At 48.9% G+C, this 27,661-nt stretch overlaps 1 protein-coding gene across 8 annotated transcripts in view; it reads right to left on the bottom strand.

Annotated features, from left to right (window-relative positions):
* The window catches only part of smarce1 (SWI/SNF related, matrix associated, actin dependent regulator of chromatin, subfamily e, member 1), a 145,446-nt gene that overhangs the window by 68,337 nt on the left and 49,448 nt on the right, over nucleotides 1-27,661 (bottom strand). For 5 of the 8 annotated variants that reach the window (XM_063037647.1, XM_063037651.1, XM_063037649.1 and 2 more), the window contains exon 5: nucleotides 4,595-4,666. The exons of the other annotated variants lie outside the window; for them this stretch is intronic. In XM_063037647.1, the coding sequence (XP_062893717.1) occupies nucleotides 4,595-4,666 (72 nt within the window). The remainder of the gene's footprint in view (nucleotides 1-4,594; nucleotides 4,667-27,661) is intronic. 8 annotated transcript variants of the gene reach the window in all.

Genomic DNA, 27,661 nt, shown 5'->3' with positions numbered 1-27,661 from the left:
GTCAGCCCAACGAGCCTCAACCCCACTCTCCCCCATAACCCTCGATGCTCTTTCTAATCAACAACCGTTCAGCCTACCATTCAAATATACCCAATGGCCTGGGCTGCACAGCTGCCTGTGGCAATGAACTCTTTCGTTTCAAATCTTTTAATTGTTATACTATACAGAAAAAAATAACCTGAGTACATTGAAGTAACAACACTTACAATGTCTCAGAAAAGACATTATCTTAAAGGTTGAAAAGAAATTTTGTGATAACAAAAACCTAATAAGCAGAAAAGTGAAAAAACAAAAGAACCCATTAGCTGTACAATGAATTCCACACATTCACAACCCTCTGACTGGAGAAATTCCTCAACTCTGATCTGAGGGAGGCTGTGCCCTCCAGTCCCTCTTCTTCTACTGCCCACTCTGGTCCCCCTCCTACCTCTTCTCCTCCAGCCCTTCACCTTTTCTACCTGTCATCTCCCAGCTTCTTACTTCATTCTCCCCCCGACCCCCACAACCGGGCTTCACCCTTCACCTTCTAGCCTGTATTCCTTCCTCTCCCCCACAACGCTAAGCATCCCTGATTCTGGCATTTGCTCCCTTCCTTTCCAGTCCTGACAAAGAGTCTGGGCCTGAAACATCAACTGTATATTCCCCCGGACCTGCTGAGTTCCTCCAGCATTTTGTGTCTGGATTTCCAGCATCTGCAGAATCCTTTTTCCGAAGCTGGGTGGCAGTGTTAGCAGTGAGGAGGATGCTGAGAGGATGCAGGGTGACTTGGATAGGTTGGGTGAGTGGGCAAACTCATGGCGATGCAATTTAATGTGGATAAATGTGAAGTTATCCACTTTGGTGGCAAAAATAGGAAAACAGATTATTATCTGAATGGTGGCCGATTAGGAAAAGGGGAGGTGCAACGAGACCTGGGTGTCATTATACACCAGTCATTGAAAGTGGGCATGCAGGTACAGCAGGCGGTGAAAAAGGCGAATGGTATGCTGGCATTTATAGCGAGAGGATTCGAGTACAGGAGCAGGGAGGTACTACTGCAGTTGTACAAGGCCTTGGTGAGACCACACCTGGAGTATTGTGTGCAGTTTTGGTCCCCTAATCTGAGGAAAGACATCCTTGCCATAGAGGGAGTACAAAGAAGGTTCACCAGATTGATTCCTGGGATGGCAGGACTTTCATATGAAGAAAGACTGGATGAACTGGGCTTGTACTCGTTGGAATTTAGAAGATTGAGGGGGGATCTGATTGAAACGTATAAGATCCTAAAGGGATTGGACAGGCTAGATGCAGGAAGATTGTTCCCGATGTTGGGGAAGTCCAGAACGAGGGGTCACAGTTTGAGGATAGAGGGGAAGCCTTTTAGGACCGAGATTAGGAAAAACTTCTTCACACAGAGAGTGGTGAATCTGTGGAATTCTCTGCCACAGGAAACTGTTGAGGCCAGTTCATTGGCTATGTTTAAGAGGGAGTTAGATATGGCCCTTGTGGCTACAGGGGTCAGGGGGTATGGAGGGAAGGCTGGGGCAGGGTTCCGAGTTGGATGATCAGCCATGATCATAATAAATGGCGGTGCAGGCTCGAAGGGCCGAATGGCCTACTCCTGCACCTATTTTCTATGTTTCTGAAATCGGCTTATCAGCTTCGCCCGTGCATTTAATTTAATGAGTGTAAAAAAAAAAGTCCCTTTATTTAATTGTAATGGTTTCTCTGTAATGTTAACTGCTAAGGCTACTGTAATGGCTTCTCTGTAATGTTAACTGCTGAGGTAATGGTTTCTCTGCAGCAGCAATGTTTGGGTTATAACTGGAGATAACAGGTGGCTACTCAATGGGAGAAATGTCATTCTTTCTTGTGCGTCTGGGAGCCGGGGTTTCTCGCGGGTTTTCATCGAGGAGAGAGGAAGAGGAAGGACACGTGTGGAGAGCGCTGGTAGACCACCGGACAGAGTATACTGGAATCCGAGGGTCGGCAACGTTTGGCGGAGATAGATGGTGGAGGAATGCCTACTGAATGAGCTCCCAACTGAAACTGTGATGTTAATTTTTGGGCCCTTTTTTTGTTTCGTTTATTTTCATTAAAGTTAAAGTCTGTCCCGAGCCTTGTGGCCCATCAGGCCGGTGCTTACGCCGGTTTCTGTGGCGTGAAGCGACTGAGAGTACAAGACTCCCCCCCCCCCCGGATAGGACGCCAGTCAATCGCGAGGTTAACCCCCAGCATTTACCGGTACCCATTTTCAGCTGGGTGGACTGGAGCTGTGCCTCACTCAAAGACACAACACGCTGCCTTGGCTGAGACTCGAACCCACGACCTTTAGATCGTGAGCCCAATGCCCTAACCACTTGGCCAGGTCGTGGGTTCGAGTCTCACCCAAGGCAGCGTGTTGTGTCTTTGAGCAAGGCACCTAACCACACACAGCTCCAGTCCACCCAGCTGAAAATGGGTACCAGCAAGTGCTGGAGGTTAACCTCGCGATTGACTGGCGTCCCATCCGGGGGGTAGTCTCGTACTCTCAGTCGCTTTTTCACGCTACAGAAACCGGCATAAGCACCAGCCTGATGGGCCACAAGGCTCGGGACAAACTTTGACTTTTTGTTTTGTTTATTTTCATACTAACCCTACATTCAGATTAAGATTCATAAAGCCTATCATTTAATTGCACATGGTGTACTGTGAGGTCACTTCTCTGAGTGCTACTGGAACCGTGTAACCCAGTACTACCTGTCGCATGGTCGGGTGGTCGGCGACTAAACCGGCTCCCTCAGCAGGCTTGCCTGGTGAGGAGGGTGGCTAAACACCCTGCAGGACGAGAAACAAGACCTGTCAAAAGGGCGGATGAACCCTCTCGTAGGGTCAACGGCCATCCAGCAAACACGTGCCATGAAGCGCGGAAAGGGCGTCCCTTGCATCGAAGCTTAGTCTGGCCATTCACGGCAACAGAACTTCCCCCACCGGCCGTCTTGGACCCCCACCATGCCGCTGGATCCGGGAGGGGTTGTCGAGAGGGTGGGTCTGGACCTGTGCAACCCCCTACTCACCAAAAATCCACTCACGCACACACTGTTCCTTTCTGAGGAGTGGGGTACGACCCCACTAACTCACTGAAAGGAGCCACCATCATCCTATGGGATGGATAGCCAGAGAAAGGGAGACTGTCTGATATTTTGCGTTGTGGGTTTGTGATCGGAGATCCACCCAAACGTGAATACCCAGTTTGGCGGGGCCAAAAGATGATTCCCCTAACCGAACGCAAGGGGGTGAGCCTGAGGGTTACATAAATAATGCTTCCATCTACAACTGTTTACAACAGCACCCTCCTTTCGTTTCTCTAATCATGGAAAATGCATTTGTATCTGTGGAAAAGGTCTCCTGTAGACAGATCCCAGAATGCGTCCTGCAAATACAGAGTCAGGAAATTTTTCCAAAACCTCGACGTTCTGAGGAGGCTGGACTTTGCAGATCCATACTCCCGTCATTCTGCCGATGCCCAGTAGGGGGCGGCCTGACCGGCTGCATCAGTGCCCGGTTCGGACACTGGACTGTGGCAGACAGGAATTCTCCACAACGGGGAGTCAGAATCGCCCAACACACCACCGGCACCAGCCTACCCACCGTCACGGACATAGATACAGAAAGGGGCAAGTAACATTGTGAAGGATCCCACCCACCCTGCTCACGGACTGTCTGTCCCACTCCCGTCAGGGAGGAAGCTACGTAGCATCCATGCCAGGGACCGCCAGACTCAAAAACAGTGACTCTCCCCAAGCAGTGAGTCTGATCAACACCTCCACCCACTGACCCACCCCTCCACACCCCCAACCACTGCTACTTTACCATTTCCTGTCAGGGTCACCTTACGTACAGACACTCCTGTGCCCAGCGTCACTTTATGGACATACAGTCCAAGTATAATAAGCTATCTTATGTATTTCGATTTATTGTTTTTTTTTAATTGTGTTGCTTATCTTAGTGTTTCTGGTGCTGAACAAGATCCAGAGTAACGACTGTTGTGCTCTCCTTCACACAGGAGGCATTAAACAATATTGCGTCTTGGCTCAAAGTGGTGAGAGACTGCCCTTCACAAATCAAAGTATTGAGTACAGGAGATGGGCCGTTACGTTGAAACCGTATAAGAGGTCTAATTTGGAGTACCGTGTGCCATTCTGCTCACCTACCCACAGGAAGGATGTCAGAAAGCGTTGAAAGAGTGAAGAGAAAGTTTACAAGTCCGTTGCCAGGAGCTGAGTTATAGGGAAAGGTGAGGACTTTTATTCCCAGGAGTGTAGGAAAACAAAGGGAAATCGGATAGAGGTCTACAAAATCATGAGGGGCATGGACAGGGTGAATGCAAGCAGGCTTTTTTCCACTGAGGTTGGTTGGGGCTAGAACTGGAGGTCATGGGTCAGGGGGGTGAAAGGTGGAAAGGCGAATCCGGACTGACGACTATCTCGTTCTCCTGTACACTGGCGTGCTGGAAGTGGCACGAAACATCACAAACAACCGGCGCGGGTGGACGCCTAGAGTGGCTTATTCTCTGACCCTGGCAAGGTGGCTCCTTGACACTCGGTATCTGTGATTTTGAAATTTTGAAACTCACCTTCTCCCTCCCGATTATACTGGAAGCGCGAGGTGTTCCGTTGTGAAAAGAGGCCGAAGGGCCACATGAATCCTGTTTATAAACACAAGTCATGTATTTTGTTACGTGGGAAGAAAACAAGACAGTCAATCATGATGACAAAACCTCCTTTTCGTTTAACAGTTACCCCGTCCGTCTAGTTACACTGCTTCAGAATTTCGGTTCCCCGTACCGGCTAACCTGAGGTTTGGCTTGCAAGGTAGTTTGAAATGTTTAGGGTGCCAAGAGTTCTCACTACATCAGGGGGTTTCCCAGCCTTCCTTTTCCGCCGTGGGCCCCCTCCCGTTAACTGAGAGGTCCGTGGACCCCTGCACTACACAGCGCTTTCGGTAATAGTTAGTGTCCAGGTGAGGTTTTGGAGTCATGGGGCGCCACAGCACAGGAAGAGGCCCGCCGACCCGCCTAGCCTTCGTTTTCTCAGGAAAACCCTGCCAAACGTAGGCAGCAAGCGAGGCCGCTCCAAGGGGCTACTGGAATGCTGCCCACGAGTCGTTGCGCCAAAACCTGCGATGCCAAGATCAGTGAGGCCTGTCAGTGTGGCACCAACTGCTTTGAGACAAAGGCATCAGCTGCTGGACTCCTATCAAAACTGGAGCTTGTAACCTGCTCCTCTGTTGAAGGAAACGGGACGACGGTTATGCCAAATATCCCCCAAAAGACAGCAGTTTCACATTTTAATCTTCCTGAGAACCACACGTGGCTCTTTCCAGAGCTTCCGCCCGCACCCATTTTAACAATTTTCTACCGGAGCACCATCCAGAGTGGCCCGGCTGGCTTTTGCCACTGAGTGGTCCGGAAGCTGTGAGGCGTCGGATCACAAGACCCCACAGACAGTAAAAACAGCCGAGAGGACCCTCAGGGTCTCCCTCCTCCCTATTTGTGACAGCCTTATATATGAAGCGTCCAGAGCACTGTTGAGGATACCTGCCACCCATCCCACAATCTCTCTGACCCACAACCATCAGGGAGGAGGTACAGGAACATCAGGACTAGGACTGTCAGGCTGGGAAACAGCTTCTTCCCTCAGGCTGGGAGACTAATGAATACCCTGCCACCACTGAGGTCTCGACACCAGGACAGCGGGCTGTTTACTGTTTATCTGCGCTGCACACTACATGCACTTTGAATTATATTTTACTAATGCATTTATGGAAATATTTTGGCTTACGTGCTCTGTGTGATACATGTACTGTATCGTGGGTGTACTGCGGCCAGGAGGAATGTTGTTTCAGTTGGTTGTATCTAGTGTACAGTCAGGTTCCTTAAAGTAGTTATAAACGGGGGCTGGTAATGGAGACGAGCTCCCACTGCCTATTAAATGCTCCCAAAGGCGTGCACCTCAAACAGCCTCTGACAGCCAAGTCCAGCTCCTGGCCTTCATGTGAGGCTTAGCTACTAAGCCCGGCGGAACTGTGATGACTGTGAGGAGAAGGGGCAAAGTTGGGTCACTGGCACCTTAAAACCAGTCGCTTCGGGCAGATGGGGGCTCGTCAGCCGCGGTTGGCAGCTCATCTATGAGAAGGAAAACTCCGATCTCAAACCTCCCGCTGCCTTGCGGCTACACTCACTCGCGGGGAAGGCTTTGGGAGTAAACCCCGAGGGAAAAATCCAGAGCTGGAGTCCCTAAGGCAGTCCTATGCTGACGGGCAACCCCCCCCCCCGAGACCGTATCGGTCTCTGCCGTTCCTTTGGGTTCATTAGCTGTGTGGAGAGGGGGAGCTGCCACATGGGCAACAGCTGGCTCTCCGCATCGTACTGCCCTACATAGACAGCTAGGACGCCACATCCATGGTCGACCATGACCAACGGGGGGCCTCAGTACGTCAAAAAAGCTGGAATTTCCAAACTAATTCCAGTCACCGCATCTGTAAACAAATTAAGTCTTTGTCTGAAGGATCGGTTACCCACAGTGGAAATATTTTTCCGGCACAGACTTGATGCAAGGTTTTTCCATAATTTCCATTTGTAAGTCAAATGCAATTATGTTCAAGCATTTGCAGGCTGTTGGCGAGTATTTCCTGGTGCACGTTGAAATGGAGGGATTTTAACCACATCAGAATCTCTCCAATTTCACTGAAACTGTCCCACACTGAACTCATTTGGGTTTCAGCTAGCTTGTTTGGCAGCAGAAGATCATGTTGAATGAAAAGTTTCCGTTATTGGTATCTCTTCAAGTTTCCATCAGGAACAGGATTCAGCCTTCAGCTTTACACAGCTCAACCCTAAAGCACCACCTGCTACTCAGTAAAGATTAATGTCTGCTATTATCCGGCTAACAGGGACCTCGGGAGTATAGACAATAGGATACAGCAGCTGTCTGGCGACGAATGAGGGCAGCAAATATATTTAATTATGTATTATGGACATTATTTGTCTCAGGGAGAGGGGGAAGAGAGAGAGAGGAGGGGAAGGGGGGTGAGGGTCTGACAGAGGGTGAAGGAGAGATTCTGTTCTGAGACCCCTGTTCTTTTTGATTTTTCTATATTACAGGTGAGACAGGGTGGGGTTAGTAACTTTTAAAGCTGGCATTTTTGCAAACGGTCGATCTCACCGAGAGGTATCAAATGTTGAAAGGCCCAGACAGAGTGGATTGGGAGAGGAAGTTTCCAGTGGTGGACCAGAGGACAGACTCAGGACAGGGGAGCATCCATTTAGAACAGATGTGGAGAAATTTCTTCAGTCAAGGAGTGGTGGATCTGTGGAATTCATTGCCATGGACAGCTGTGGAGGCCAAGTCAGTTAGAGTGGAGGTTGACAGGTTCTTGATTTCGAGAGGGATTCGAAGGTTACGGGGAGAAGGCAGGAGAATGAGGTTGAAAGGGATAATAAGTCAGCTATGATGGAATGGCAGAGCAGACTTGATGGGTGGAGTGGCCTAGTTCTGCCCCCTATGTCTTATGGTCTAACATTCTGACAAGCTCAACTAAAGTAAAAATGGTGCTGGGCACCAAAGACATCCCAGAAATATCAGGCACTTACAAGTGACTGTATTGTTGGCACTGAAAGCTTCCAGGTAGAGCACCAATGTCCAAACTCCAATGTCCCTGAAACTCTCAGCAAAATGCACACCAGCATCCCCACTCTCACCTCTCCAACGGCCTTCCTGGCAGTTTTCACAATCCATAGACCCTGTTCCTGAAGCTGTCTCCACTCCCAGCTTTCCAGCGGCCTGCCCGACAGTTTTCACAATCCATAGACCCTGTTCCTGAAGCTGTCTCCACTCCCAGCTTTCCAGCGGCCTGCCCGACAGTTTTCACAATCCATAGACCCTGCTCCTGAAGCTGTCTCCACTCCCAGCTTTCCAGCGGCCTGCCCGACAGTTTTCACAATCCATAGACCCTGTTCCTGAAGCTGTCTCCACTCCCAGCTTTCCAGCGGCCTGCCCGACAGTTTTCACAATCCATAGACCCTGCTCCTGAAGCTGTCTCCACTCCCAGCTTTCCAGCGGCCTGCCCGACAGTTTTCACAATCCATAGACCCTGTTCCTGAAGCTGTCTCCACTCCCAGCTTTCCAGCGGCCTGCCCGACAGTTTTCACAATCCATAGACCCTGTTCCTGAAGCTGTCTCCACTCCCAGCTTTCCAGCGGCCTGCCCGACAGTTTTCACAATCCATAGACCCTGCTCCTGAAGCTGTCTCCACTCCCAGCTTTCCAGCGGCCTGCCCGACAGTTTTCACAATCCATAGACCCTGTTCCTGAAGCTGTCTCCACTCCCAGCTTTCCAGCGGCCTGCCCGACAGTTTTCACAATCCATAGACCCTGCTCCTGAAGCTGTCTCCACTCCCAGCTTTCCAGCGGCCTGCCCGACAGTTTTCACAATCCATAGACCCTGTTCCTGAAGCTGTCTCCACTCCCAGCTTTCCAGCGGCCTGCCCGACAGTTTTCACAATCCATAGACCCTGTTCCTGAAGCTGTCTCCACTCCCAGCTTTCCAGCGGCCTGCCCGACAGTTTTCACAATCCATAGACCCTGTTCCTGAAGCTGTCTCCACTCCCAGCTTTCCAGCGGCCTGCCCGACAGTTTTCACAATCCATAGACCCTGTTCCTGAAGCTGTCTCCACTCCCAGCTTTCCAGCGGCCTGCCCGACAGTTTTCACAATCCATAGACCCTGTTCCTGAAGCTGTCTCCACTCCCAGCTTTCCAGCGGCCTGCCCGACAGTTTTCACAATCCATAGACCCTGTTCCTGAAGCTGTCTCCACTCCCAGCTTTCCAGCGGCCTGCCCGACAGTTTTCACAATCCATAGACCCTGTTCCTGAAGCTGTCTCCGGTTTCACAAGTTTTCACGTACCAAGGGCTCCTGCTGGCTCCAAAACTGATGCCCACATCTTCAGCTGCACCCATCACTAAACATTGGCAGAGCAACTCTCCAATCTGCTCAATAAATCACCCTTCCCTTTCTCACAAAACTGTGTCCGGTGCTCCCAGTTTGGCCTCTTGTATATCGGTGAGACCCGACATAGATTAGGAGACCGCTTCGCCGAGCACCGTCCGCCAGAAAAAAATTTGAGGTTAATAACTCATCAGGGGTGATTGATAAGTTTCCGGCTTAAGGTAGAAGGAGATGAGTTATTAACTTCAAACTTTCTGCATAATCACTCAAGGAGTTGAACTGCATGTACATGTAACGAGAGCTGTATAACTCATCTCCGCTGTATAACGTATCAATCACCCCTGTTGTGGACACTTTCTGGAGGTCCAAGATCCGTATGCTCCACGACCGCTGGACTAAGTGTGTAAACGTAGGAGGGGACTATGTTGAAAAATAAATGTGCGAGGTTTTCTAAAATTGACTCCTTCTACCTTAGGCCACAAACGTATCAATCACCCCTCGTAAATAGATAGAAGACTTCACAGGCAATTATGAATGAAGCAGGATACCTTCAGTAAGAGCTGTGAAATGAACATCTACCATAACGAGGAATTGAGGACAGTTTGAAATGAGATCAATTGCTTTTACACAATCATCACGCTCCTTTCTAACTGTCTCGGAGTTCGGTTCCTGGTTTGGATGGACGTTGGAATTTGACTGACCCAAAGTGGAGGGAGATAGCCTGCGCTCTGAGTGCACACCCCAAATGGGACCTACTTTCTGAATGGAGGTTTAACGCTCAAACACCGAACTAGCAGGCAGCGCGCCCAGACAGATGGGACAGGTCCAATACAGAGAGCAGCAGTGAGAGTTTAAAACTTCACAAGAAATAGAGACAGGGACTCTTCGCCGGGCACTTCGATGATAGAAAAATGGAGGGTTATGTGGGAGGGTGTTGGCGCGTGGCCAAGTGGGTAAGGCATCGGACTAGTGATCTGAAGGTCGCTAGTTCGAGCCCCAGCCGAGGCAGCGTGTGTGTCCTTGAGCAAGGCACTTAACCACACATTGCTCTGCGACGACACCAAGCTGTATGGGTCCCAGTGCCCTTCCCTTGGACAACATCGGTGTCGTGGAGAGGGGAGACCTGCAGCATGGGCAACTGCTGGTCTTCCATACAACCTTGCCCAGGCCTGCGCCCTGGAAACCATGGTCTCACAAGATTAACGGATGCCTATAAGTATGTGGGAGGGAAGGCTTATATTGATCTTGGAGCAGGTGAAAAGGTCGTGGACTGGAGGGTCTGCACTGTACAGTAACATTCGATGTTCTACATTCTATTTTTTTTAAATTTTGAGATACAACGTGGAACAGGCCCTTCGAGTCACACCGCCCGGCAACTCACCTTTTAACCATAGCCTAATCACGGGACAGCTTACGACGGCCGATTAGGTAGGTCTTTGGAATGCGGGAGGGGACCGGAACGCCTCGAGGAAAACCCACTCACTCGCGGGTAGAACGTACAAACTCCTTACAGACGGCACCGGAAATGAACTCTGGACTCCGATGCCCCCGAGCTGTAATAGCGCCATGCAAATACCCTGGCGCCCGACATGCAAATAAAATCAAAATCAGATCGCTGAGACGATCTATTGTGGTTTAGGATTAGCTAAGAATCGGTGTTTATTAGGACGTGGGATTAAAATTTAAACTAAACCCGCTCACATCTTTTTTATTGAATGTTGGTTTCTCCCTTTTAGACACCTCACAAATGAGCAGCACGTCTACGAATCTACTTTTGTAACTGCATTTACAGACTGAGGGAAGGTTTGCTCTAATCACTTTTAAAAAAAAAGACTGCAATAAAATGAAATTTTAAAGAAATCATTCCGCTCTCAGTGAATTTCACCAGATTGACAATTCCTCACGCAGATGCAGAAAAGGACAGTTTTTCCACCCTTACCTGCGAGAGGACCACGGCCTTGTCATTGGGTTTGGAGGCTTGTGTGCCTCAAAGGCCCAGAGAGCTCTGTTGGCTGGCGTCAGGGCTTTGTGCTTTGGCTCTCAGTCAGGTCAGGCCAGGCCAAACAGCTCAAGGGGTAGAGGCCAGACTGAGAGTGGTCCACCAGCCCTCCAGGTTGGGGGGCTCAGCGCAGGGCTAACAACCCTGACTGGTCAAACAAAACTGTCATGGAAACAGCAATGAGGAATCCTTCTACATCTGAGTGCCACGGTATTCCTGAGTCTCCACCCGGGACTTGCATGACTGACAAGAGAGGAAGCTACTGACATGATGAAAGAAGCCCAGAACATCACCAGGGATGGAGGATCCTTACGGAAACCCTAAAAGCCAGCGGCGTAACAAGCAGTAAGAAACGTCTTATATACCTTCTCCTGTGCTTCTAGTTTCCCCCACTTGTGAGACAGTATTGGCCCCGACTTTGAGGGAACTTACCATGGACAACTCTGAGTGCCTTACTAAAATCCATAAGCAACACGTCCTCTGGTCACCGTCTCGGAAATGCCCACCCACTGAGAGGAGATCTGACCCCTGACCTGGTTCGCGAACCTAGCACCTGAACTAGTATGGTCTCTCTCTCCCTCCAGTTGGCCAGTCTACATACTGAGTCAGAATCCTTCCTGGACACACCTAACAAGGTGGTGCCAATTAATATCAGGGAAGATGAAGTCACCCAAGACAAGAATCCTTGTCTTTTCCAAACCCTTGTCTCCCAATCTGTTGTTATTGGGCTGGTCTATAGAACACTCTCAATAGAGTGATTGATCCCTTCCACTTTCTGACTTCCACCCACACTGACTCAGCAAACGATCTCTCCACAATGCCCTCCCTTTCTGCAGCTGTGGTACTTTTCCATGATTATGATGTTACTTCCCTCACTTCTGTCGCAGGAAGGCAGCATCCATCATTAGGGTCCAACCCCCAACCGCCCACCACCCAGGACACGCTGTCTATTGCAGCTGCTATCAGGAAGCAGGTTCAGGAGCAGTTATTACCCCTCAACCATCAGGAAGGAGGTACAGGAGCCTCAGGACCCACACCACCAGGTTCAGGAACAGTTACTACCCCCTGAACCATCAGGAAGGAGGTACAGGAGCCTCAGGGCCCACACCACCAGGTTCAGGAACAGTTATTACCCCCTGAACCATCAGGAAGGAGGTACAGGAGCCTCAGGGCCCACACCAGCAGGTTCAGGGACAGTTATTACCCCTCAACCATCAGGAAGGAGGTACAGGCGCCTCAGGACCCACACCACCAGGTTCAGGAACAGTTATTACCCCTCAACCATCAGGAAGGAGGTACAGGACCCTCAGGTCCCACAACACCAGGTTCAGGGACAGTTATCACCCCTCAACCATCAGGAAGGAGGTACAGGAGCCTCAGGACCCACACCACCAGGTTCAGGGACAGTTAGCACCTCTCAACCATCAGGCTCTTGAACCAAAGGGGATAATTTCCCTCAACTTCACTTGCCCCATCACTGAAACATTCCCAGAATCAACATTTTGAGGACTCTTCCTCTCACGTTCTCAATATTTATTGCTTATTTATTTATTATGATTTCCTTCTTTTTGCATTCACAGAGTTAGCTGTCTTCCGCACTCTGGTTGAAGGCCCAAACCAGGCGGCTTTCCATTGATTCTGTTATGGTTATTATTTTATCGACTTACTGAGAATGCCCACAGGAAAAAGAATCTCAGGGTTGTATAAGGTGACGTGTATGCACTTTGATAACGAATTTACTTTTAATTTTACCACCCTCCCTGTCAGTTTTGAAACACCTCAACCCCAGAACATGCAGCAGCCATTCCTGCCCTTGTGACTACCAACTCTCAGTAACGGTCAATGGCGCTGTAAATGGAATTTAGTGACAGATACTGCACGATGTCACCGAACTAAAAGGAGCGGTCGGAAAGAGCCAGTTACTGCCACTCTTGGTGCTAACGTCCGCGACCCGTAAGTATCCTCCAGCTTTACCTGGAAACATCCAGTGAATATGACACTAGATTACCGCGGGTCCAACGGGCCGCACTGACCAGCGTCCCAATCAGACTTAGAGGAAGATGCTGCCTCCTGCTTGGCTTTGCTGCCTGCCCTTGGGTCAGCTGCAGGGTCATCAGCCGGGGGCCATCACTCACTGATGTCTCGCTCCTTTAGCCCAGGCACAAGACGTCTCCCTGCCACCCCCGGCAGTTTCCAACGGGGTCAGTCCAGGGGTCCCCCAATCTCTGTCCTTCCTCCTTGGCCACAGCCACAAGCTGCCCTTTTCTGCCCCTCCAGCCAACTGTCTGGTGGCCCCTCCTGAGCCCCACTCCAGTCACCACCACATCACGGAGTGAGCTTGTTGTCGACGTGCCAACACCCTCCACGGGGCAGACGATGGTCCTCCAGCCAGCGCCCTTGCACTCAGCTGTCAGGTCCGAGTACTGTGGGCAGCCTCCACTCCTTCCTCCCATGGGATAGTTAACTCAATGAGGAGGACCGTCTTGGCCGCCGTGGAACGCTAGCGTAATCAGAGGATAATTCGCAATGACCAATTAACCCTTAGCGAGGTTCACGAGGTTAATTCCTGGGATGGCGGGACTGTCATACGTTGAAAGATTGGAGCGACTGGGCTTGTAAACAGTGGAATTTAGAAGGCTGAGAGGGGATCTGATTGAAACATATAAGATTATTAAGGGATTGGACACGCTGGAGGCAGGAAACATTTTCCTGATGTTGGGGGGAGTCCAGAACCAGAGACCACAGTTTGAGAATAAGGGGTAGACCATTTAGAACGGAGTTGAGGAAAAACTTTTTCAGCCAGAGAGTGGTGGATATATGGAATGCTCTGCCCCAGAAGGCTGTGGAGGCCAAGTCTCTGGATGCTTTCAAGAAAGAGATGGATAGAGCTCTTAAAGATAGTGGAATCAAAGGTTATGGGGATAAGGCAGGAACTGGATACTGATTGTGGATGATCAGCCATGATCACAGTGAATGGCCGTGCTGGCTCGAAGGGCCGAATGGCCAACTCCTGCACCTATTGTCTATAAACCAGTACTGAAGGAGGGTATCGGCCCAAAATGTCGACCGTCTATTCATCTCCGCAGATGCTGCCTGAGCTGCTGAGTTCCTCAAGTGTTTTGCGTGCCTGTTGCTCTGGATTTCCAGCATCCGCAGACTTTTCCCCGTGTTCATGACCTGCTACCAACCGGTACGGATTTGGACTGTGGGAGGGGGAACCAGAGCACCCGGAGGAAATCCGCGAGGTTCACGGGGAGAATGTACAAACGCCTCGCAGACGACGCCAGAACCGAACTCGGGAACGCCCCGAGCTGCAATAGTGTTCTCACTTACCGCGATGCCCCGGTTCATGGAGAACCCTTCAGGCATATTAGCTCTCATGAACAAGCAGCTGCTCTGACCCGCATCCTATCTGAATGAATCGCTTGTGGCAAAGTTTCAACATTAAATAACCGAGGTCAAAACATTCATCTCTATACTTGTCCACCGAGCTCATTAAGTGCCTTAATCTTTTTCAGATCAGTGGCTTGCTCCAATAAAAACAGTCCGTTTAATAGACTGAAAAAATATTCAATTTGAATTATAAGCCACATTTTAGCATTGTCAGCAGTTTTGGGCCACTTATCTGAGAAGTGATATGCTGGCATTGGAGAGGGTCCAGAGAAGGTTCAGAAGGATGATCCCGGGAATGAAAGGGTTAACACATGAGGAATATTTGGTAGCTCTGGGTCTGTGTCTGCTGGAGTTTAGAAGAATGCAGGGGGTTGTCGGGGGGTGTTCATTGAAACCTGTTGAATATTGAAAAGCCTAGATAGAGTGGAAGGAAAGAGGATATTTCCTACAGTGAGGGGAGTCCAAGACCAGAGGACACGGCCTCAGAAGACAAGGATGTTGCTTTATAACAGAGATGAGGAGGAATTGCTTTAACCACAGGCCGGAGAATCTGCAGAATTCACTGCCACAGTTGGCCGTGGGGGCCAAGCCATTGGGTACATTTAAAGCGGGGGTCGATAAGTTCTTGATTAGTCAGGGTGTCAAAGGTTACGGGGAGAAGGCAGGAGAATGGGGTTGAGAGGGATAGTAAATCAGCCACGATGCAAAGGCCGAGAAGACTTGATGGGCCGAACGGCCTAATGCTGTTCCTGTGTCCTACGATCCAATAATGTGTGATGATTGATCCTCCCATGGTCAACGCGATCTGGCGTAATCTGGGTCAGTCTCTCAGAATGGAGGCTGGAGACAGCGGTCAGCATTGATACTCATAATTTATGATTTGGATGGAAGTGCACATGGTTTGTCAGTAAGTTTGCGGATAACACAAAGTTAGATGGCACCGTTTACAGCTGGACAAACTCTGACCTCAAACCTCTGCTGCTATACTCACTCATGGGGGAAGGCTTTCAGAGTAAGTCATATCACCATATAACAATTACAGCATGGAAACAGGCCATCTCAGCCCTTCTAGTCCATGCCGAACTCTTACTCTCACCTAGTCCCACCAACCTGCACTCAGCCCATAACCCTCCATTCCTTTCCTGTCCATATATCTATCCAATTTAACTTTAAATGACAACATCGAACCTGCCTCAACCACTTCTGCTGGAAGCTCGTTCCACACAGCTACCACTCTCCGAGTAAAGAAGTTCCCCCTCATGTTACCCCTAAACTTTTGCCCTTTAGCTCTCAACTCATGTCCTCTTGTTTGAATCTCCCCCACTCTCAATGGTAAAAGCCTATCCACGTCAACTCTATCAATCCCCCTCATAATTTTAAACACCCCTATCAAGTCCTCCCTCAACCTTCTACGTTCCAAAGAATAAAGACCTAACTTGTTCAACCTTTCCCTGTAACTTCAGAGATGAAACCCAGGCAACATTTTAGTAAACCTCCTCCGTACTCTCTCAATTTTATTGAAATCACAAGGGAAAGTCCAGAGCTAAGTCCCTAAGGCAGCCCTACGTTGAGTTCAACTCTGACTGTCAACTCCTGTGACGCCACTGGTACCAAACTGTTCCTCTGGGTTCATCGGATGCGTGGAGAAGGGGCAGCCCGCGGCACGGGCAACAGCCTGCTCTCCGTATTGTACTTACTGCCCTGGCTTGCCCATCACGTAGACAGCTGGGACGCAGCATCTGTGGCCGACCCTGATCGAGGGAGGGAGGGAGGGCGGGCGGGCCTCGGAGTGAAGTTAACAGTGAAGAACTGTGTAGATTGCAGAGGCATCTTGGTCAGTTAGGGAAATGGGCAGAAGGGTTTCAGTACTGATTAAGTGTGAGGTGATGTAGTTTGGAAAGTCAAACCAGGGTAGGATTTATATTGTGAATGGTAGAGCACTGTGTGGGCAGGTGGCCAAGTGGTTAAGGCATTGGACTAGTGACCTGAAGGTCATGAGTTCGAGCCCCAGCCGAGGCAGCGTGTTGTGTCCTTGAGCAAGGCACTTAACCACACATTGCTCTGCGACGACACCGGTGCCAAGCTGTATGGGTCCGAATGCCCTTCCCTTGGACAACATCGGTGTCGTGGAGAGGGGAGACTTGCAGCATGGGCAACTGCCGGTCTTCCATACAACCTTGCCCAGGGCTGGAGAGTGAAGACTTTCCAGGCGCAGATCCATGGTCTCACAAGACTAACAGTAACGGTAGAGTACTGGGGAACGTTATGGAACAGCAGGACCTAGGAAGTACATGTACCTCGTTTATTCAAAACAAGACAGGGTTGTGAGAAAGGTGTTTAAGTCATTGAGAAAAGGAGCTGGACATTATGTTGCTGGCTGTATTGAGAATACTCTTTTCCCCTTCCCCTCCCCCTCCCCCCGTTACTCTCTTTGGCCTTTTACCTCTTCTCACCCGCCTCTCACTTCCCTCTGGTTCCCCCCCTCCTCCCCTTTCTCCTAAGGTCCACTCTCCCCTCCTGTCATATTCCTTCCTCTCCAGCCCTTCACCATTCCCACCCGCCCGGCTTCACCTATCACCTCCTTTCCAGTCCTGGTGGAGGGTCCCGGCCCGAAACGTCGACCGTTTTATTCATTTCTGCGGATGCTGCCTGGCCTGCTGAGTTCCTCCAGCATTTTGCCTGTGTGTGTTACTCAGAACGCTGTGCACAGTTTTGGTCGTCCTGTTACAGGAGAGGTGTGGCTAAACTGGGAAGAGGGGAGGAGAGATTTGAGGATTCTGTCTGAACTGAAGGGCCTGAGTTTTAAGGTGAAGTTGAACAGGCTAGGTCTGGACTGGAAAGGAAAGGAAACGGGAGGAAGCTGGAATAAAAAGGAGGGGGGGAAGAGGAAGGAGGATAGCTAGAAGATGACGGGTGAAGAAAGGTAAAGGGCTGGAGAAGGGATTCTGATACGAGAGGAGAGTGACCACAGGAGAAAGAGAAAGATGAAGAACACCAGGGGCAGATGATAGGCAGGTGAGGACAAAAGGTAAGAGACCAGAGTGGGGAATAGAAGAAGAGGGAAGGCAGAGAAGAAGAGAAAAACAAATTACCAGAAGGAGGAATTGAGGTGTTGCTCAGTAAAGCAGATCATGCTGGAACGAGAATGGGAATCAGTTAAAATCACTGGCCACCAGAAAACTCTGCCATTGGCAGATGGAGCGGAGGTACTCCTCGACGAAGCAATCTTCCAATTTAAGTCGGGTCTCGCCAATGTAGAGGATGCTGCACTGGGAGCATCAGACACAGCAGACAACCTCAAAAGATTCACTGGTGAAGTGTTGCCTCAGCTGGAGAGACTGCTTGGGGCCCTGAATGGAGGTAAGGGAGGAGGTGAATGGGCAGGTGTAGCATTTGTCACTTGCAGGGATATGTGCCGGGGGGGAAGATTAGGGAGGAGGGACGAAAGGACGAGGAAATCAGGGAGGGAGCAGTCACTGCGGAGAGCGGAGAGTTGTGGGGGAAGTAGAAAAGTGCTTGGTGGTAAGATCCCATTGAGGATAGCAGAACTTGTGGATGTGGAGGTTCTTCAGGTGGTTGGTGAGGACAAGAGGAACTCTATCCCTGTTAAGGTGGCTGGAAGTTGGGATGAGTGCAGATGTCCAGGAAATGGAGGAGATACGGGTGAAGAACTGGTGGAGAAAGGGAAACCGATGTCCTGGAAAGGAAAGCCTCATCCTAGGATCAGATGTGGCAGAGACGAAGGAACTGGGAAAAGGGAATAGCATTTTTACAGGAGACAGGGTGGGAAGAGGCATTGCCAAGATAGCTGTGGGTATCGGTGGGTTCATAAAAGATGTCAGTAGACAGTTTGTTTCCAGAGATGGGGACAGAGAGATCGAGAATGGCGGGAGGGTGTCAGAAATGGACCAAGTGAATTTAAGGGCAGGATGGAAGTTGGAGGCAAGGTTGGTGAAATTGACGAGCTCAGCATGGGTGCATGAAACGACACCGACACAGTCTTCAATATAGCACAGAAAGAGTTGGGAACTATTACCAGGGAAGGCTTTGAACATGGACTGCTCCACATAGCCATCGAAAAGATAGGCGCTGCTGGGGCCCACACGGGTACCCATGGCTACCCCCCTCAGTCTGGAGAAACTGGGAAGAGTCAAAGGAGAAATTGTTGAGGGGGGAGAAATAGTTCTGCCAGATGAGGTGGGTGGTGGTGGAGGGGAACTGGTTGGGTCTTTAGTTGAACAAGAAGCAATTCCTCCTTCTGGTAATTTAAATTCTTCTTCCCTTTTTATGTTTTTTTTTATTCCCCACTCTGGCCTCTTACGTCTTCTCTTCACCTGCATTATCGCCTCTCCCTGGCAACCCTCCTCCTTCCCTTTCTCCCATGGTCCACTCTCCTCTCCTACCAGACTCCTTCTCCAGCCCTTGACCTTCCCCACCCTCTTGGCTTCACCCATCAGCTTCCAGTTCGTCGTCCCCCCCCCTCCCTCCCACCACCTTTTTATTCCATCTTCCCCTTCCTTTCCGGGTGCTGATGAAGGGTCTCGGCCAGAAACATCGACTCCTTATTCATTTCCACAGATGCTGCCTGACCTGCCGAGTTCCCCCGGCTTTTTGTGTGCTTTGTCCAAGACTTCCAGCAGAATCTCTGGTGTTTAATCTTTGTTACTTGGAACATAGGGGAACGCGGGAAAACCTGATAGAAATGTTTTAAGTTATGACAGGCTGAGATAAGGTAGACAATCTTTTTGGCCAGGGAAGGGGAGTCTAAATCTACAGAGCAAGATGTGGAGTGAGAGGGGAAAGGTATAACAAAGACCTGAGGGGCAACCTTTTCTACGTAGAGGCCAGTGAGCATCTGGAACGAGATGCCAGAAGAAGTGGTCAAGACATGTATAATAATATCATTTAAGAGGCACTTGGAGGGGTGTATTTGGAGGGACAGGTATGAGAGGAATTTGGGCCAAATGCGGGAAATTGGGCAGGCACCATGGCCGGCATCGACTCGATGGGCCGAAGGGCCTGAAGCTGTGCTACACTGCTCTGGTTTGATACTAGAACATCAACACTACAGAACGAGGACCAGTACAGCACAGGACCAGGCCCTTCTGCCCGCAAAGTTGTGCCGAACCAATCAAATTAATCATCAAATGGATAACTAAACTAATCCCCCTCTGCCTGCATATCCTTCCATTTTCCTCACAGCCACGTGCCCATCTAAATGTCTCCTAAAAGTCTTTAACGCAGCTGCCTCGACCACCACCCCAGGAACCCCACCACACTCTGTGTTAAAAAATTGGCCCGTCACATCTCCTTTGCAATTACCCCCTCTCACCTTGAATCAAGGGTTCACAACGTTTTTCATGTCATGGACCAATACTATTAAGCAAGGGTCCGAGGAACCCAGGTTTAAATGGTGTTAAGACATCTCAACTCTGGGGAGAAGTCACTGCCTGTCCACTCTATCCATACCTGTCTTATAAACCTCTATCAGATCTCCCCTCAGCATCCGGCACTCCAGAGAAAGCAACCCAAGTTCATCCAAGCTCTCGTTATAGCACAGGTTCTCTAATTTAGGCAGCATCTTAGTAAACCACTTCTGCACCCTCTCCAAAGCCCCGATGTCATCATTCCTACGGTGCAGGAACACTTGTTCAGTTTAATAAATTAATGAAGTAAAATGTGCTCTGAGCGATCAGACCGACGTGAGTGAGAGTGTGTGTCTGTCTCAAGATCTCTAGCACCTACAGAATCTCCTGCGACACAGACTCTGCTCGACTTGCCGAGTATCTCCACCTCTCTTTATTTTCATCTGAAGACGTGGCACTCTCGTTTTCCGCTGTTTTACAGTGACCCCTTTCATCGGCACACCTGCTGGTCAACAGAAATATCTGGCCAGCCGATCCCGTGGCAGCAAGCAACTCGATGCAGAAAAGCATGTAGGGCACGGTCAAGACGTTTAGTTGTTCAGACCAAACGTCAGAATGGGGAAGGAGCTTAGGAGAAGTCAATGGCACTTAACGGCGACTCCTTTGCCTGCCTCTTCGGAAACAGCTTTATTTCCTTCTTTAGTATCTCTATTTTTCCCTCTCAGGGTTCTTTTGAAGACCCTGACCTGGAGTTAAACGCTGACTACGGTCCTTTGCGGGAATGAGACCCGCTCTCGGGATTTCCTGACTGGCCATTATTCGACATGCCAAGGGCTCGGCCTAAGAGCCCTTGGAGGACTGTGATTTTGTGGCTCTGGAGACATGGGGATCGAAGGTCGGTGTCCTGGCAGGGGATCAGTGTGTCATGGGAGTCATAAGGCTGTGTGCTCAGAGACCTGCGATCATGGGGCACAGAGCTCGGAAAAAGCGTCGTAAACCAGTGAGTTGTTTGCTACGTCTCCCCTCTCGCTGTGGAACGAAGGCACCGCTTTCTCCCTCATTAGGGAGAGAGAGCCTGTGGCATGTCGAATACCGGGTGAACAAGCAGTCTTTGGAGTACTGCAAAGTTTGTGTTTTTGCTGTTGCTTTGCTCACGCTTGAGTGCTCGGTGGCGGGTGCTGATGCTTTTTTCCCCTCACTGGTCGTGGAGAGGGGGGATCGTTGCTTGCTGCCGCTTTACGCACAGGGAGGGAGGGAAGCTGGGGGGGGGGAGACTCTGGGGTTCTAACATTCTTTGGGGAAACTCCTCTGTTTCCATGGATGGTTGCGAGAAAAACATTTCAGGATGTATATTGTTTACATTTCTGTGACGTTAAATGTACCTTTGAAACCTTGAACGTCATCTAAGTGACTTTGGCCTTGGAACAATTGCTGGTGCCAGATGGGGTGGTTTGAGTATCTCAGAAACTGCTGGCTTTGTTTATTTATTTATTTTATTGAGATACAGTACGGACCAGTCCCTTCCAGCCCAGCAAGCCCTGATTTAACCCTAACCTAATCACGGGACAATTTCCAATGACCAATTAACCTAGCAACTGGTACGTCTTTGGACTTTGGACCCAGGCGGGCACGGGGAGAATGCACAGGCAGCAGTGGGAAATGACCCCGGGTCGCCTGTGCTGTGAAGCGTTGTGCTAACCACTAAGCTACTGCACATACTCTTTTCAATGTCATTATCCGAGGGGTCCGTGGTCCCCAGGCTGGGTACCCCGTGCTCTGGAGTTTACAGAGAACGGTGCGAGAAACAACAAAAGATAATCCAGTGGTCAGCAATGCTGTGGGTGAAAACGCCTCGTGATGAGAGAGGTCAGAGGACAATGGCCAGACTGGTTCGAACACACGTTACAACAGTGGTATGCTGAACGCATAACATGTTGCACCTTGCTGTGGATGTGCCACGGCAGCAGAAGACCACACCGGGGGTCCACGCCTGTCCCTAATGAAGTGGCCACTGAGTGGATTATAATACTGATGATCTGGTATGGGGCGGGGGGGTGGGGGGTGGAATGCTACTGCACAGGACCAAAAGAAGCTGCAGAGGGTCGTAAATTTAGTCGGCTCCATCTCGGGTACTAGCCTACAAAGTACCCAGGACACCTTCAAAGAGCGGCGTCTCAGAAAGGCAGCGTCCATTATTAAGGACTCCCGGCACCTCGCCCTTTTCTCACTGTCACCATCAGGGAGGAGGTACAGGAGCCTGAAGACACACACTCAGCGATTCAGGAACAGCTTCTTCCCCTCTGCCATCAGGGAGGAGGTACAGGAGCCTGAAGACACACACTCAACGATTCAGGAACAGCTTCTTCCCCTCCGCCATCAGAGAGGAGGTACAGGAGCCTGAAGACACACACTCAGCGATTCAGGAACAGCTTCTTCCCCTCTGCCATCAGGGAGGAGGTACAGGAGCCTGAAGACACACACTCAGTGATTCAGGAACAGCTTCTTCCACTCTGCCAAACGATCCCTAAATGGACATTGAACCCTTGGACACTACCTCACTTTTTTTTAGTAGAAAAGTTTTTCTGTTTTTTTGCACATTTTTTTAGTCTACCCCATATATGTATACTGTAACTGACTTAGTTATTTATTTATTATTAATATTTTGTTTTGTCTTTTTTTCTTCTAGATTATGTATTGCATTATACTGCTGCTGCTAAGTCAACAAATCTCACGTCACATGCCGGTGATAATAAACCTGATTCTGATTCTATACATTTGATACCAAATCTGTAAGACATGACTAAACCGAATCAGGGTGCTGCTTTTAATAAAGTACAAACGACAGATCAATGGAGAGACTTTAAAACACAGGAAATAGGCAAGGCCTCAATACCGCTTTGCCGTTTGCTGTCCGATCACCGTAATCATTAATTCCCCTGGACCCTCAAAGTTTACGTCTCATTTTTTGATTAAAAATTTGTGCCTTATATCTCTCTGGGTACAGAACTTCAAAGGTTCGAAACTCTCCAAGAGAAGAAATGCCTCCCACCTCAATTTTCATTAACTGAGCTCTTAGTTTGAGACCAACGGCATCTCTTACAACACACACAAGATGCTGGAGCGACCCAGCAGGTCGGGCAGCATCTATGGAGAGGGATGAACAGCCGACTCTTCGGGGCCGGGACTCGATGGAAGTCCTGACTGAAGAAGTCTGGGCTCGAAACGTCGACTGTTTATTCATCTCCATAGTTGCTGCCTGACCCGTTGAGTTCCTCCAGCATTTTGTATGTGCGTGTTGCTCTAGATTTCCAGCACCTGCAGAATCTCTCGTGTCTACATTACTTGTCCTTTTGTTCAAAAAGCTGCAGAGAGCACAGGTTCACTCTTCTCCCTGTCCCTCGCAAAGGACGGTGCCAGGAATATTTACAGAAATGACAGGATTGAAGCCAGGAAAAAAGACAGAAGGCAACACGAAAGGGAGGGGTGTGGTTAATAACTCGGTACATGTGACAATAAACCAATTTACCGTCAAAAGCTGCAGCATCAGATTTTCTATATGAACTACCAATACAAGACAGGCAAACATCAGAAATCAAAACCAATCTGAGCGAACGTATATCTGACCCCAGTGTAAAATAATAGGTACAGCTGGGGACGGTGCTCGCTGGGGAAACAGTAATAGATTATTCATGAAACTCTGTCGTCTTTCCTGTCTCCCGTCAGCCATCTCATGGCTTTGCAGATCTCAGGGCAAGCAGAAGGGGAACATATCATCTGCTGATGGGTGTGGTGACACACAGGCAAGTTTCCCACTGCCAGTGTTGCACTGAGAAAGTAGGTACCCGACCTGGAAAAACACAAGCGCTGAACACTGGTTGAAATACAAACTTTGGAGTTTCCATTCCTAACTATGAAATGTCCCCCCAGATCACCGTGATGAGAGGGGTAGTAAAAGCCTAAAAAAAAAAGATCAAGGCAGACGTCGCTTCTCCATAACATTCAGCAATAATGATTCAGATTCCCTAGAGCAGGGTTTCTCAATGTGGGGCCCACGGACCCCTTGGTTAATGGCAGGGACGTGGGGAAGGTCAACTTGCATGTTGAGTCAGTGGTAAGGAAGGCAACTGCAATGTTAAATTTCATTTTGGGTGGACTACAGTATGCAGTACTGTGCAAAAGTCTTAGGCACCCTAGGTTTTTATATAAATTTTGCTTTTTAGATGTTTATTTTTTGTCTTCTGCATTAATGTGGAAAAGAGCAGATTTTAGATTTCCAAACATTCATTTTCCTAAAAATTAGGTCACAGAGAAGTTTTTGTACCTCGATAAGGAAAGCAACATTTTAAGGGAATACACATAAAAGTTGCTGGTGAACGCAGCAGGCCAGGCAGCATCTCTAGCAAGAGGTATAGTCGACGTTTCGGGCCAAGACCCCTCGTCAGGACTAACTGAAAGAAGAGCTAGTAACAGAGTTAGTCCTGACGAAGGGTCTCGGCCCGAAATGTCGACTGTACCTCTTCCTAGAGCTGCTGCCTGGCCTGCTGCGTTCACCAGCAACTTTTACGTGTGTTGCGTGAAATTCCAGCATCTGCAGATTTCCTCGTGTTTTGCGATTTTAAGTAATAGACCACTTCTCAAATAAAAACTTGATGACTTTGTAGGTATATAGCCCAGTGCATGATTAAACAAAGATAACAAACAGGATGCTGATGATCAATGGCATGAGTCGAATGCACTAAACTGATTAATTGAAACCAAAACGGGAGCAGAACGAATCAAACTGGGTGAAGGACAACCCAACTGAAAGGAGGGGGTGTGGTGGATGTGACAGTTTAACCTTCAAACCTTCAATTCTTACTCCATGGCAAGAGTGAGCAAAGTAACAGGACACAAGGTGGCCGGTCATCCTGAATCAGCAACGTCTCTCCCAAGCAGAAATTTCATGGCAGACAGGAGATAGAAGATGTGCTGTCCAATCTCTTCTGAAGTAGCACAAAGAAATGGACAAGGACTGAGGACAAGAAACACACTGGTTGGCCACGGAAACTGACCCAGTAGGTGAGAGACATATCAAACTGACAATCCCTTCTTGGTCATAAGAAACTATCTTCAGCAAAAAGAAGAGCTAGGTGTTCTACAACAGGTGGCACGGCCTCCACAGAGCCCTGATCTCAACATCAGTGAGGTTGTCTGGGATTACCTGGAGAGACGAAAGCAAATGAGACAACCAAAATCTGCTGAAAAACTCTGGCAAGTTCTCCAAGATGCTTGGGACAACCTACCAGTCAATTTTCTAGAAAAAAAAAACTGCACGATAGTGTACTTAACAGACTTTAAGTGAATTGGTACAGTTTTAAAGGTTACACCAAATATTGATTTTTTTTTTCACTGTTTACTGTTATTTAGTTTTTTTTGCTATTTTAAAAAACAATTTCATCATTGCTGAAAGCATCTTCGCTTTACAGATTTTTTCTTACATGTGCCTAAGACTTTTGCACAGTACTGTAACAGCAAGGATGTGATGCTTTGGCTTTTCTCCCTTTACACGAATGACGGCACCCCACAGGATCCATCTGTTAAACTCCTGAAGTTTGCAGACGACACAACTGTCATTGGCCTTATCCGAGACGGTGATGAGTCTGCATACAGACGGGTGGTGGAACGGCTGGCCCTCTGGTGTGGTCAGAACTATCTGGAGCTAAATACTCTCAAGACTGTGGAGATGACAGTGGACTCAGGAGGAGCCCCCCAATACTCCCCCCACTCATTATACTCGACAGCATTATGTCTGCTGTGGAGACCTTCAGGTTTCTGGGTGTCACAATCTCCCAGGACCTGAAGTGGACACCCAACGCGGACACTCTTATCAAAAAGGCTCAGCAGAGGTTGTATTTCCTACGTCAACGCAGGAAATACAACCTGCCTCAGAAGCTGCTGATTCAATTCTATTCAGGAATAATCCAGTCTGTTCTCTGTTCGTCCATCACTGTCTGGTTTGGATCAGCTACCAAACAAGACAAGAATAGACTCCAAAGAATTGTCAGGGCTGCAGATAGGATTATTGGTGTGAAACTGCCCTCGATCCAGGACTTATATGCATCTAGAGTCAGGAAGCGAGCAAGCAGCGTCATTGTAGCCCCATCACACCCTGGACATCACCTGTTCCAACTCCTTCCTTCTGGTAGGCACTTTAGATCACTGTATGCCAGGACAAATAGGTACAAGAACAGTTTCTTTCCGTATGCCATCAGTCTTATGAACACTTGAATTTTAGTCTATTATAAACCAAGTCCACCTGTACATACACAGGTATACCTCACTGTATATACTTCACGATTATTTGCACTATTGTTTTGTTTGCTTTTTGATTCTGTACAGCGAGAGCTCAGGGAAACCGGCATCAAATTCCCTGTATGTGTCCACATGGTGATAATAAAGGATTCGGATTCTGATTCTTTGCAAGGCACTGGTCACCCCCGCACCTGTGGGCAATCTTGGATCCCTTGTCCAAGAAAGGATGTGCTGACATTGGAGAGGGTCCAAAGAAAACTCACGAGAATGAAAGCTGATGCACACAAGGCTGCTTTCCAAGAACCCATGATATTACAGGAAAGGCACCACCATAGACAAGGGGATTGGCTGACTGGCAGGAGGTAAATAGTGGGAACAGAGGGATCCTTTTCTGATTGGCTGCCAGTGACAAGTGGCATTCTGCAGGAGTCGGTGTTGGAACTGATTCTTTTTGCAACACATGTCACCGATTTGGATGACAGAATTGGTGGCTATGCGGCCAACTTTGCAGACGATACAACGATGGGTGGAGATATGGAGATAACGATGGGTCAGAGCCGTCTCCATTTCCTGAGGAGACTGAGGTCCTTTAACATCTGCCGGATGATGCTGAGGATGTTCTGAGAGTCTGCGGTGGCCAGTGCGATCATGTTTGCTGTTGTGCGCTGGGGCAGCAGGCTGAGGGTAGCAGACACCAACAGAATCAACAAACTCATTCGTAAGGCCAGTGATGTTGTGGGGATGGAACTGGACTCTCTGACGGTGGTGTCTGAAAAGAGGATGCTGTCCAAGTTGCATGCCATCTCGGACAATGTCTCCCATCCACTACATAATGTACTGGTTGGGCACAGGAGTACATTCAGCCAGAGACTCATTCCACCGAGATGCAACACAGAGCGTCACAGGAAGTCATTCCTGCCTGTGGCCATCAAACTTTACAACTCCTCCCTTGGAGGGTCAGACACCCTGAGCCGATAGGCTGGTCCTGGACTTATTTCCAGGCATAATTTACATATTACTATTTAACTATTTATTACTATTTTCTATTACTATTAACTAATAGTAATATTACTATTACTATTTATTATTTATGGTGCAACTGTAACTAAACCAATTTCCCCCGGGATCAATAAAGTATGAGCATGACTATGACTATGACTATAGGTAGTATTAAGGAAGCAGAGGTTCTTCAGAAAGACTTGGACCTACTAGGAGAATGGGCAAAGAACAGACGGAATAATGTGTAGGGACTTGTACTTCAGAAGGAATAAAGGCACACACCATCTTCTAAACGGGGAGAACATTCAAAAATCAGAGGGACACAGGGACATGGGAGTCCTTGTGCAGGATTCCCAAAAGCATAACTTCCAGGAAGGCAAATGCAAAGATAGCATTCATTTGGAGAGGACTAGGATATATCAACAAAGATTAGGGCGTTGAGGCTTTATAGGTCATTGGTCAGACCGTACCTCTGAACAGTTTCAGGCTTTTTACCAAAGAAATGATGTGCTGACATTGGACAGGGTCCAGAGGAGATTAATGAGAACGATTCCGGAATGAAAGGATGAGCATTTTATGGCTCTGGGCCTGTACTCACTGGAGTTTAAAAGAATGAGGGGGAATCCCACTGAAACCTGTCAAATATT

This window comes from Mobula hypostoma, chromosome X1 (assembly GCF_963921235.1).
Source record: "Mobula hypostoma chromosome X1, sMobHyp1.1, whole genome shotgun sequence".
Lineage (NCBI taxonomy): Eukaryota > Metazoa > Chordata > Chondrichthyes > Myliobatiformes > Myliobatidae > Mobula > Mobula hypostoma.
Note: the sequence above shows the minus strand (reverse complement) of the source record. Positions and strands in the feature narration are given on the sequence as shown.